This window comes from Liolophura sinensis, chromosome 1 (genome assembly GCF_032854445.1).
Source record: "Liolophura sinensis isolate JHLJ2023 chromosome 1, CUHK_Ljap_v2, whole genome shotgun sequence".
NCBI lineage: Eukaryota > Metazoa > Mollusca > Polyplacophora > Chitonida > Chitonidae > Liolophura > Liolophura sinensis.
In genome coordinates this window covers 70932138-70946194 of record NC_088295.1, presented here as the reverse complement: position 1 = coordinate 70946194, position 14057 = coordinate 70932138, and the positions used below count along the sequence as shown (strand labels likewise).

The 14057-nt window shown below is 37.4% G+C and overlaps 1 protein-coding gene across 4 annotated transcripts in view; it reads left to right on the top strand.

Moving 5' to 3' along the window:
* LOC135482411 (PTB domain-containing engulfment adapter protein 1-like) overlaps positions 1-14057 on the top strand; it is a 38862-nt gene that overhangs the window by 11467 nt on the left and 13338 nt on the right. For all 4 annotated transcript variants that reach the window (XM_064762382.1, XM_064762380.1, XM_064762379.1 and 1 more), the window contains exon 2: positions 12508-12794. In XM_064762382.1, the coding sequence (XP_064618452.1) occupies positions 12508-12794 (287 nt within the window). The remainder of the gene's footprint in view (positions 1-12507; positions 12795-14057) is intronic.

The following is a 14057-nucleotide window of genomic DNA, read 5'->3' as shown; positions in this document are numbered from 1 at the left end:
ACATGTAGGTTGTTTTTGCACACATAAAAATCTTAGCTGAAGTGATTGAGGCACATATCTGCTCTTCACCCCAAGGGCCTAAATTTGTCTTGTTAAACTGTCAAAGTAGTTAGTCTCAAAATGGTACAGTTTGCTGTTCTGGAGGTTATATGGTAGTCCATATGCTTTATGGGTCATCTAGTGTCTTCATCATTGACATGCAGTTTGTGTGTGTAACATCAATTAAGGGCATGTGCACCTGTTATCTCAGGTCACACGGTATGATAAGATACATGTACTTACTTATTCATTAAGAAACAATTGAACTTTTGCCATGATGAACAATACACATTTCATTCTGATCGTAAAACTGTTTTTAACTTCAAGATGTACATATAGGATGTGGTTATGTTACATTTATTTAATTACACTTAGGGGTACATGTACTGTGTTTTATATAGGGAAAAGCGAAAGTACACATGTATTATTCCAGAAGGTAAAGTTTTCACAATACATATGGACTGGGTATCATGGAAATTGAAACAAAGGGTCTGCATTTACAAAGGACCAATAGAGCATGTCAGGGAGAATTTCCTCATCAAGTGCTTAACCTAAACACTGTACAAGGGTAGAAACCTGCTGTGAAGTGTTTGACTCAGTCCTTCAGACAGGATGTCAGACTCTGGTAAAGCAGATATCACTTTTAAAGACGTCTACAAAAGTTGTTCTTAACGTACTGTACGTGTGTGCCACTCAGAATCATTGAATACTAAAGTGTTTAATTTACATGTTACACACACTTCTTTTCAACTTCAGACATTTTTCTGGTGACTACTCTGAATGTTTAATGACTAGATGTACTCCATCTACACACATGTATAATACATGTAGATAAGGGTGAATTTTCCCATGGTACATTAGTCAAGTGGCAAAAAAATATTTTGATTCTTAAAATTTTTGGTTGTGACAAGATGGAGCATGGATTCAGCTTTACCGGGATGATACATGTAGGCTAGATTCATTGAGGAAGAAATGTTTTGGCCATTGCCATATGAAAGAGTACATGTAGTTTATGTAGAATCAGAACAATAGTTTGACAGATACAGGTATGCCTTACAGGTACAGGTGCACTTAGGCACAGAGAGCTGTTATGTGACAAGAGCAGCCTGTAGAAGTGACATTCTGTGGTACTCGGGTACAGGAGTCACAGGTGAACCAGGAGTGGGGGAGACATCACTTGCATCTGTCTGGACACAATATCTCCTTTCAGATCATTTTTTTGGTAGACTTTGTCTATTTTTACAAAGAATTTTTTCTGATTTTCTGAACTGAAAGTGGAAAAGAGACCCATTAAACTTCTGTGCGACCAGGTTTTGCTCAAGGCCTTGAAATTTGATTCTTGTCTTCTGAAAATACATGTACATAAGCCTGGTATCTATTCTTAGAACACAAGAAACCTTTTTTTGTAATTCATGAACATGGATATTTAATTGTGAAACTTGAGTTTGAAGTTCTACATTTGTAGACAAGCATTTGTTGTTTGGATCTCAGTATGTTAAAGGTGGTGTCTTTTGAGTGCACACAGCAGACTGCTAATGCCCAAGGAGGGCTCCACATACATTTATACAACTGTACCTACAAGGCTGTAAACAGATACCTTCCAACATGTATTTGCCAATGTGCTGTACTACCGTCTACAGGTACATGTACTGGTACAATTCCATACCTAAATTAGAAGTATAACACCCAATGGCAATGTAATGGGTGATAAATAATTAGTGCAATTATGAATGTAATTGATTTTTGTTAACTCATGCATCAGTGAAGTGTTGAAGGCTCATTTGTGATTGGATCCTGACTGGCAAAGTAGGTGAATATGCCTGAGGCTTGGAAGGCTGGCATGTTGTGGCAGTCCACAGTAAACCCTATTATGAACATTATGTTGGATAGAGTACATGTCTTGGTAAATGGTATTCACTACACTATAAAACATAATGTTCGCTGAGCATTTGAGATAAGCTTCTAATGTCATCTTGCTTGTTGTGTAACTTGTTCATACATGTAGCTTGATTTGATCCCCATCAAAAAAGCAACTGTGATCTTCCTTGTTCTGATGCAGGGAATTAACATACTGAAATACAGGTAGGTGGAAAGCAGCAGAATAGAAACAACGTATTGCTACAACTAATCATCATTTGGGAACAACTCAACCTCAGGACAAAGAACAATGAATTCACTTGTCTGAATTCAGCTCTGGCTAGATCAACTGAAGTTCGTGTGCATTGTTGGATCTGAATTACATGTACTGCAACTCTTTTTGGAACCACCCCTTGATTAATTGACGGAGGCTTGTTATCTTGAGCATGATGGATTCTGCATGACTGGATCCTGTATAAGTCATACACTGTATGTTTTGAGTATGGCATAACACACCAGTCGGATTGGTGGAAGATTGAAGGTACATGTACATATACTCCTGCACATATTATATATGTCGTATCTTTATCGACTGATAAAGTTACTTTTGTGTAGCACACATTTACATGTATTTTGTTATTTCAGATGTTTATATTTGGATAACATACATGTACCCATGCACCGTCTGTTCAGATAACGTGTGTGGAATTGGGACCTATGTCCATTTTGGATATTTAATGGTGTTTTCAGTGTCATGTATTTATTTTCATGACTGATGGCAGAAAGAGGTATTAAACCTTTTGTGTTCAGTATAATCAGAATGCAGTGTTTCTCATCAACAATTTTCATCTGTGCTTTCTTAAGATAAGAATATATGTGTCTGTCTTTGTGGGAACATGCATGTACAAAAACTGCAGTAACATTACTGCTGTATGCAACTTTGTGCATGGGTTCTAGATCTAATCTGTATGTGGTCTTGATGAGGAAGGTACTGCACATGTAAGTATTGGCTAGATGACTCTAACAGGCTGTCAAGAAGCTATGTTTGCTGTGTTTCCACTGGCAAACAAAGTGGTTAATTATTTGACCCTGTGCCTGTCCCTCTTGCTCACCTCCTGGTGGGAATTACTCAATGAAAGGCTTGCAGCCAGTGGCATTCTTGGCCAGTACTGGGGATATTGTTATTTTATCAGTGTCCATTCATTTGACAGCTTATTGATTCGCCTGCAGCAGCACGTACTTGGCAGCACGCAAGCCTCTGTGTTGACAGTTAATCAGTGTTCTCCTTGGAAGACACACAGAGCAGTTGAGAAAGGGACCATCTGTAACAGGAAGGACATTGGGATATTGGTTCAATTCTTGTGAAGGATAGGAGTCAAACTAATGGACCAGGCTTCCATGTGTCAGACTGCATGAAACAGTTGTATCGTCACAGCTTTATGTCCATTGCTGGAAAGATTGAAACAGCTCTAATATCAGAATTTGATAATCTTTCTCTTACCAAATGTTCTAAGCTTTTCTTGGTGTAGAACATTCTGGTTTACACGTAGATCAGCTGTTTCATTGTGTGAGTGACTAACATGTGTGTAAGTTCCTGCATCGGCTTTGTGGTAGAATTGTGAAGTTGAAGATTAATTCTTGTCTGGCTATATGTGTCTCAGTGTAAGACATTTTATTCTTGTGAGATGTTGGATGAGGCTAGATGATGAAGGCCATCAGGAACAAAAGTCACTTATATTCTTCTTGGGTAGATGACTTAACAGGGAGCCCACAACAGACTTCTGTATACAAGAGATTCCACTCACCACTAGCCACAGGGATTGTAAAGGGGTAAGTGTTTTACACAAGATCCGACTCGATTACGTTGTAGTGCTCTGTAAATAATTCATGCCACACTTTATTGAATTTGTAAGATTTATATCATAATATGACTCAAATCCCTTAAAATGGTGGTTTATGATAGTAATTATTGTAAGTACATTGCATACAGAGCGAAGCACTGAGTATGGATGACAGGAAACGCTAACATATTTTTAAGAGATAGAAGGAAAGAAATTTCTTTGAGAATTTTCTGAAAAGTTCAATACTGTGGTAGTGATAATCAAATGAGATGAATGGGAACCATTTTAAAAACAATTTTCAAACAGTGTATCAAAAAGAATTGTAAGATTTTGGGAATGGAATTAAAACTGTGTTTCAGTGGTACTTTACATGTATGTACTAACATACAGGCACAACACTAAAGCCATGCATGCAGTTGAGCTGAACTTTACACAAGCTCTATGCTCACAGTTTACAGGCATGACAACTTGAAAGGTTCTTGAGTGTGTTTCTATCTTCAGTAAATAGCCATAGCCACAGTGAAGTACATATAAGATTAAATGAACCCTCTATTGATCAGGTGCCTTTTAGATGAACTTATATACATGTATCTGTAACTGTCAGATAAACATATGGTGTATGGTTTTAAAAAAACATACTTTTTATGTATGCACATGTACATGTATGTAGGTTTTCTCATTGGCTGATAGTGTGTTTTGAGCGAGGTCATTTATAAGACAAGGACTAGTCATTAGGGAACAACCTGAAATCATTGTTCATTGACCTGCATGGTAATTATTGTGTATGTACATGTGTGATCATTTTTTTAAAAGCACAAGTAGTGTTCATCTTACATGTATGATCTGATAAGTTGTAAAGGTAAATATAATTTGACATCTTGCATTGTCGATGGCAAACTGAATTTTTATACCACAATGAGACTGATTGCTTAGTTTTGTCACCTGTCTGGTTGTGGGTTCATGATCGTCTGATCCATATACCTGTTATTATCTCTCATAGGCAAGGTTTGAAGGATACAGGTGAATGCCAGAATGACTGACTCTGATTGCACACTAGGATTGTGTTCTTTTTTCATAATATCTGTGGTAAGAGACTTTGATAAATCCTTCCCGCGTGTATCAAGATGATCCAAAGCTGTGAACTGAATTGTTCTTTCCATCATTACATCACAATTATCAGTGTGCCTGTGATCATAAAAATAACTGGTGAGTACACACACACACTGCAACGTTACAGAAGAAAACCATTCATTCTACTGTCATTTTGGGCCTTCTATTTAGCTTGACGTCGAGTCTAGAATGTACACATTGAATTGATGTGGGTCCAATTGTGTTCTAGTGTAAGTGTACATCTAGCTCTGGGGATTCACCTTCACCGTGGTTTATATATGTTCCAATGTACATGTATATGTAGTTCAGGAGCTCTACCTGCACCGCTGTTAAGGAGGTGCTGGCTTTATTTTGTGTTACTGTAGCTTTAGAATAATAGGACTGAACACCTAGCACTGTATACTGAGAGACTTTGTCAGCTGGCAGACAAAAGAATGTTAGACAATTGTCCATTAACCAAATCATTAAAAAGTCAGCTGTTGTGTGCAACTAGGTCATGTGCACCCTTCATATATGTACATGGTCAAGTAATTTGAACATAGCTGTTAGTAGTGGCTTTTTGCCTATAATCACACTTATCTAAGTCATTTGGATTAATTTAAGACTTTGTACAGTTTCATATGTCAATAGGTCATCGTAAGAGTGATTGTTGATGGAGTTTGTACTGTCTACATGTAGGTTGTAATGTTGAAAGCAGCTTCCCATTAAAATATTTGTGTAGATTGTATGTATGTTAAATTGTGCATATATAAAGATGTATATAAACTGACCTGGATCATCTAAGTTACATGTACTGTAGTATTATTGAGGTTATAACTGTGGGTTAAAAGGCATCAGTGTGTTAGTTAGCTGGCAGCTGTGAGTAGGAGAGGAGATAAGCACTGAGGTAAGGCATGCAGGGAGAGGCAGGCTGCTCTACTATTAGACATCTTTACATGTGTATGAACTACAAGTAGATCTATGTACATAGAAGTGTAGCATCGATATACATATTGCACACATACCTTCTCTTAATATATTTATTTCTTCAACATGTGCAAGGAGTTATTGCCAGATTTACATCTACCTTTTATACATGGAGTATTCAGTTATAGTGACGTGCATATTGGTGCACAATCAGTATGAAGATGAGTGATACAAGTCAGTTGATTCCCATCCTCTAATTACTAATATTTGGCAGTGTTGGGGTTAACTTTGGAGGGTTAACAGGGAATCAGTGTGAACTAAAGTCTTCAGGTACTCTGGGTTCAAGCTGAAGACAGTGTCAATACCTGGTACCTATCACAAAACTTGTGAAATATTTCTCTCCTGTATGCTACATTTTTTACCTGAGGATGTGTCGGGTGTAGATTTAGCTCTGACAAACCAGGTAGAATGCCCATTAAGCGTAAGCTGCGGGCTCTTACTGCCTGCTTCTGGGGGTGAGTACATGATTTAGCCTCACTTTTTCTCATATGGTTGGTATTTTCGTTGAGATGTAGATGCGGAACTGGTGGGTACAGCAGCTAGGAGGTAGTGGCTGTATGTAAACAACCTGGCTTTGGTGTGCATGCCAGTGGCATTCTACACTGGATTAGGAGATTGTTTGATAATTTACCTTCAGCATGAAGAAACATACATCATACTTAGAGATGAAGTCCTACATGAAATGGTACTTCTACAGAGCAATTGCTTGACAAAGTACAGCATAAAAGTCTTGATTTTAGCTGTTAAATTAATTAAATAGTAATTAACAGGGAACTGTCTGTGGCCAATGTGGATAGTGTGCCAGCGCGGCGCATTGACCTAGGATTGTCGCACCACTGTGATCTTTCTAAGTTCAGGTTCAGCTTATGCTGGCTGTTGTGCGAGTGAAATATTCTTGAGCACGACACAAAACACAATGTGAAAAATAAACAAGTAATTAACACTACTTGTGGTGTCTTGGCAACAATAGGCAGTCAGTGATGCACCTGTGAACATTTGTGCTGTCTAACATTTGTTGGAGACTGCTTGTCTTCACATGTGCATACGGTGTACATATCTCTGTTACATATGGGCAATTTTGTCAGTTTCCTCCGGCTATAAAACTGAAAGCTATCAAGTTAAAAATTCTTGAGTATTTAAAGCATGAAGTAAAAATCAAATGAATTAAATAATTAACACTCAAAAATTACTTTCATACATGTGGTTACCCAGTTGTATGCAAAAGGTAGAAAAACTTGAACTTGAAAAGTGAGAAACAGTGAAGTAAATGTACAACAGTCTGGCATTATGTTTATACAAAATACAGCAAGGAGCACATGTAAGCTTTTATATTTACAATATGTGGTGTTACATGTATGTACATTTATAATGGGTGTTGAAAGGGTTACATATGGAATTATTTACCTTACATATTTTAGTTATTTTTAGTTTGAAATTTTATATTTAATTTGTCTTTTTAGTCAATGATGTACATGAATAGAAACAAGGTTTATAGTATATTTTTTTCTTCAAGTGGTCTTGAGTAGTTTTTTATTGGAGAAAACTTTCTGAGATTCATCCGTGCATAAATAAGGACTATTGGCACAAAGGAAGGACTTGTGATTGGTTGCAGAGTTTTTCAAAGTGTGTAAACTTGCAGGTTTTGTTATAATCACATCTTGCAGGAGTTTAGTCATCACATTTACGATAAGGCAATCCAGAATTGCATGAGAAAATTGAGGGGTACATGTATGGATATGTTCATGTAAGTACAAAGCTGTAACATTATATCTGCCATAGCTAGAAATTAGCAACATTCACCTGGGCTACTTCTTACAGTCAGATTTCATGTCCTGTTACACATCTTATGTATCGATGAGACAGTGCATAGTAGACTTCCGAGCTAAATATGTATAGCAGAGTGTAGATGTAAAGTGTATGACATGCTTTACACATGTGTGAAATTGAGGTGTGTTGGAGTACAGTAAATATAACGTAAAATTTCATCCACAACACACTTTGTTCTGATTCTGAGAACTGTAATCATCTGAGAAAAGTATTTTGAAGTTTGTTTGAAAGGTTTGATGTCCTGCTGAAAAAAAAGATGTTTCAGCATTAAAAGTAACATTTTATAACATTTGTTTGCCCCTTAAAATGCGCTTTTTGGGGGGTGAAATTTCATCTATTCTTTACAATCTCTAACATGTGCATGTACCTGTTACTTTTCATTTCTAATAGTAAACCATATAATTTTACATGTACGTACACTTTTTTTGTGCAGAAATTCAGTGAGGGTTTCCACGATAGTGGATATGTAGGGACTGTGTGTCACATTTTCTTCTCAGTTTTATTCTGCTAGTTATGCTTTGAACAGAACTTTCATAGATGAAACGTGATAAGCAGACCTTCAGAGGGCTGCTTACTTGTCAATGTACATACATGTATGGAAGTGTTAAGTTTCCTGAGCCTTCTGGGAGAACAGGTGCGTGTTGTGATGATAGCATACATGTGTATAACCAAACATGAGGGCATCGTCTGGCAGACTCTTTAGTATACTGGTGAATGATTTGCAGGCACATACATGTTCTCTATTGCAACATCATTAACAACCAGCAGCACTGTGGCCAACATGTACTTGCCACAAACTATATCCTGTTCTGATTTCATTTTTTTTTTCTTGCTCGAAATCTGGCCTACCCTTGAGAGTTTACTTCCTGCACAGGCTAGCACTGGAAGCCTAGGGGGTGTTTTTAAGAAGCTAAGGACTGATTATTACTGTGCACTGTGACCAGAGTCTTTACACCCGGCTGATTCACGGCCTCGCACATACACGTAGACATATATATGTTATTGTGACACATCTACCTCTGCAGTCAGTACCTCGTCTCTCTTAGTGTCATGTTGTTTTGTCACAGACAGTGACAGTACATGTACCACAGCAGTTCAGGATATCTTTTATTTGTCCTGTCTGATTGCTCAGCCTTAGACTTTGTAAGTACTGATACTTTTAAATCCATTGTATGCTACCAATGCATGGAATTGTTCAGTGATAGTCTGTAATTAAGAAAATTGTATTGTGCTGTATTTACAGTACATGTAGACATGTTCACACAGTGGCCTGTAGAGTATATATGTTTATATATTATTACAGTTGAAAGGGACTACATGTACTTGTACATTTATCTAACATACATCATTAAATACCTGTATTACATGTATTGTTGGTATTCAACACATTAACAACTTCGCACCTTTCAGATTACAACTTGTAAATCGATCATTCCAAAAATTACAGCTTATACACTTATGTGTGGTGAATGTGTTATGTGTTTAATCAAGAAGTATTGCATGTATGATAGGCCTACATTGTGTACATGGGTGTACCTACATGCCCATATAAGTGCAGAAGAGCAGAGAGGGTGTACAGAGAGAGTGTAACAATGTTCATCCAGTAAATCATACCTGTATTTGTACAGAGGTCCTCTAAACTATTTTTGTGTTCTGTTAAACACATATACCATGATTCCCACTGAGTGTTAGTACAATAGTACTTACATGTACACATGCGCATGTACTATAGACTTGTGAATGTCAATTCTCTAGCTGTCAGCTTCGCTATGAACGGTATGTTTTGGGAATATGCCCAGTTCTGACCTCACAAGGAGTTCTGTGATATGTACAGTATATAGTACATGTATAGTCCTTCTGGAGTGCTAGTAGCCATCAGCCAGTGGTGGTACATACAAGCTTGTAGAGTAACCATATATGTATAGGTGTGATTTTTATGTCCAGTATAATTTATCAAAAAAAAGTACATGTAGTTTAATATAGACAGCTGTCCTGCAGACTCTCAGTAACAGCTACAAAAGTTTTCGAATTTGAAGGAACTTCAGCCTGAAGCAAGAGCTAAATGGATAGAATGTTTTGGTTGATATCTATGCAGCAGACATGTAACTTGTGCGTTAACAACAAAATTAATTTGTCATCAAAATTTGGTGACAGTGTTAGTGGTACTGGAGAAGGGAGAGAACATTATGGTAATTGTGATAATCTCTTGCTTTTGTCTTTATCTATCCTCTAATTATATCAATCATGGTGACAGTGATAAATAAAAGAACAACTTTCTCATTACATGTACATTAATTTTAAAGTACACACTGATGTGTAATGCAGAGAAGAACATGAAGCATGTAATGTTGTGAATAAGACGACTCGTGATATAAATTTACTTCCATGAAGTTTGGAAGTAACAATTAAACTGAATCGAATTCTCATAGTTTAAGCTACGCAAGATGGAGTATCATGATAGAGCGCAGTGTGGTGCAATATCAGCTACGTGTATCTTAATCTGCTATCTGTTAGAGAGACCAATCATTCATTCACAGTTAAATCTACTGAACAGCTACATGTACATGTAGTTCTTAAGGAGAATTACATGTACACTATACAGTTTATATTATATGTCACATTACTGTATTTGCCACAAATGTAATCAGTTGTTCACTTGCTGAAAAGCACTTTATTTGGCTGCTGGCCAAATTGTTTTATAACCACGCATACTGTTCACTCAAAGTTTTTCCTTAATTTTTTAACTGCCATGTCTTAATGTAAATGCCATTGGGCATATGTGTTTACTGGTGCATGCAGGGAGTCCCCATTCTTTACATCAATCCTAGCTTTCTGCTCTTTCAGTTGTATACTGTTTTTTTTTTTGTTTGTTTTTTTTTTATAATGTACATTTTTATGTGTAGTCCCAAATTCATTTAAAAAAAGCGTGACACATAAGATTACACTTATGGTTTGTATTTGTCCTATAGGATCTGGTTTACATAAAGTTGTGGAGGATTATAGCCAGCCCACAACAGCAATATAAAAGCATGCAGCCTAATAGTATCAATCTATGGGAAATATTATGTCATCAGGTCAATCAGAAACATAATATTTATTTTGTTTATGTGATTGATGTTTTATGCCCTACTCAAGAATAAACACATTATATACATGTATAAATATTAAATGCATATGGGTGGAATAAGGGCCATGTTGAAGTACACAATGGAAAAGCTTAATACTGTATTTCTCCTAAAGTTTTGGTAAGTATATATGTACAGAAGCAATTAAAGGCATTAAAATGACACTGTTGATGTCAACCCTTAAGAAATTTCAGATAAGAAGTTATATCCAACTTCACAAAAAACCCTTAGTTGGCCATACTAAGTGGATGAATCAATAAGAATCAAGCGAATAGTCTCACTCAAAAAAATGCTAAGTTTTAGGTGAAATACAATAGTTAGTTTTCATGTGCCTGTGCACAGATGTATGGTGACTGGTGACTTAATATTTTACGTTCGTGCTGCAATTGCATGATGTCAGGAATTGTGGCCAGCCTCTGTCTGATCCATTGCACTGTTATCTTTGTTGTGAAAGGATGAGAATAAGTGCATGAGAGTACATGTACATGCATATATATAACTTTCCAACAAAAGATAATATAATTTTCCTCAAACTTATATATATTACAGATTGATTTGAACTACACAACTGTCCATGGGGTTAATTTAATTTCATGTACACACGCTAATGAAGTTCACATGATGAGAAGTTGTTGAGTGTACATGTGTCAGGTTGAATAATGCGGTGAATACAGAATATTTGTTCAGTTGTATTTTTGATAGGGTGTAAGTACATGTGTGTATGACCCAGCTAGAAGATGTGCATTCATAAGTAAGCTTATGTACATGTACAGGTAGGTGTACATGTATGTGTACATTTCATTTACACGCCTGATTGACAGTTGGGGTTTTCACCTATGTTACCAGGTTAATTAATATGTATGCTAGGGAAAGGAGCAGCCATGTCTTATTCAGCCATGTGCCAAAAATACACTGTATTGTTGAAATGTAGTCAGACTTGTGGTACATGGATTAGATTTGTGGTGTAGGAGACCTGGGCACAGCAGCCTAAAGAGTAGTGACAGCCAGCCAACCTCTGTACATGGAAGATCTTCATGTACATTATCTCCACTTATCTAAGTTAACCCACTGTTTGCCCAGGTAACCTACTTCATTAGCCTGGACTGACTGATGCACCAGTAAAGCTGGAGATAACAGGTGTGTGGTCAGGGACGCTGAGGACATGTAAAAGCTTAGCATTAGCTGACCAGTACGAACTGCCTTCATTGGACGGGCATAATGTTGTGCGGATTACTCTAGCTGGACAGTTTTGCAGACTGGTACATGTGTGAAGCAGCTGATTGTGAAAGTGGCTGTGCAGAGACTGTCCTAGACATGCTGTCAAGATTGGCTGTGAGCCAACAGCCTTCTCACAGACGCAGCTGTCCTTAGCCAATGCTTTATGTTTACACCTGGTTGCATGGGTCCATGTCCACTGGTTGTCTGTCCATAAGCAGTCTGGCAGTTTTCCATGCCCCTTATCAGCTGACTTTAGAGTTAAACTGAGAGATTAGGTGGGTTATTTGTCCAAGAGCTGTGGTTGACACATGCAGTCATGACTTCCAGTGGTCAGTGGATAGACCTTGTTTTAGTGCCTTCACCTGCATGTGTGCAGGGCTTATGCTTGGGGTGACAACTGATCAGCTTGTGTGTGTGTAAGATAACCAGTGATAGGCTACTCCAAGGAATTACATGATGGATATGGTTAAAGTGGCCAAAGATTACTTTGTAAGTAGCCAAAACACTCTGCTTCTTCCAAACAGGGACTTTGGACAGAGGAAGTACATCCACATCGGCAGTAACGGCGCAAGTGGGGGAGGATCCAAAGTAAGCGGCTCTGGTAACACTTCCTCACGACACAGTCCTGCTGGTAAACCCTCTGTTCTCTCACCCTCCTCCTTCAAACTCAGCTCTTCAGGCTCATCATCAAGCTCCGTACGCACCCAGGGAGGAGCCACCAGTCGCCCGACCGCCTTCGCAAAGTGGGTACAGAGTCACCAAAGTTCTCAGAAAGACACAGTCTCTACTCAAGGTTCCAGCATGAAGTCCTGTAAGTACATACAATTGCAGTATGCAGTACTAGATGTACATATGTATATATGTACCCTAGGTTTTGATATACATGTAGGATATAAGTATAGGGAAAAGTAGCTTTGGGGTGTGCATGTCACAATGGAAAACTTACTTTGAACAAAACCATATTGTTTTTGCTGCTGGAGTGGTTAAGGATTTTAAAACTTGAACTCATATACTACATGTACATTGTCAAAATTTGTTCAGTAGACAGTTGTCTGTGATAGAATCGCCAAAGCCATGATGTAGAGATGACAGTTTACAAATCTAAATTGACATGTGTACAGTATCTATGGCCCTAAATGATTCCAAAAATTAGATGTAGGTCATTGAAACCTTGTTGTGTAGGGTGTTAGGTAGGACGTCCAAAGTTTGCTATCACATGATACATTTCATACAGGATGCACATGCTTCTTAATCTGAGATATCATAGAAAGCATGTCACCCCATTCAGTGACAAAGAGATAAACTTATTGTCTGTTGGTGTCAAGCTATTACCGGTCTGTTCTTTTATATGGATGTTGTATTTTAGTAATGGCGTAATCATGCAAAATGAACTTATTGGATGCAGTGTTTCCACATATTGCATAATCAGGCACATTGTAACATAGAAGATAAGGTAGATAGAAGAACAGAGTTAATTCTGACCAAACCATGGCCAAACATGGAACTGACAGATTGCATGACAATCATAAGGTGAATCATTGGTGGGATAGTATATAAATTTTAAATATATAATTTTACAAATTGTTTCTTGGGCTAGAGTGACTTATATGTGTATGTATGAATCATAAAAAGTTATTTGGCCCTTATACCAGATAGTTAAACCCCAGATAGATCTTTCAATGCCTCTTTGCATTAGTATTGAAGCTGTAAGTTCAAATAAAGCTGGTGCCAGTTTTTTTGCTCCCATGTATGTTAGTTTTCTGAGATCAGTCCTGAATGCTCCTTTACTCATGTACATTTACAGCGTAGAAAGCTTTACCTGGTTATCTGACCGTTTTAGACCAGTGATGTACCTGTAAATGCACTCTTTGACTCACTCGTATCGTATGGTATCAAGCAGATGTAAGAAAGGGGGATGTGAACTTTTTTATGACTGCTATTTGTAGTCATTCTTTGTATTCAGTACATTTATAGCATGCACAACAGCTGATGTGTCTATATTAGACATTAATATGTTAAACTCTTTTTGGTAAGATGACTCCAATTTTTTTTCTGTACAGGAAAATTTGTATGC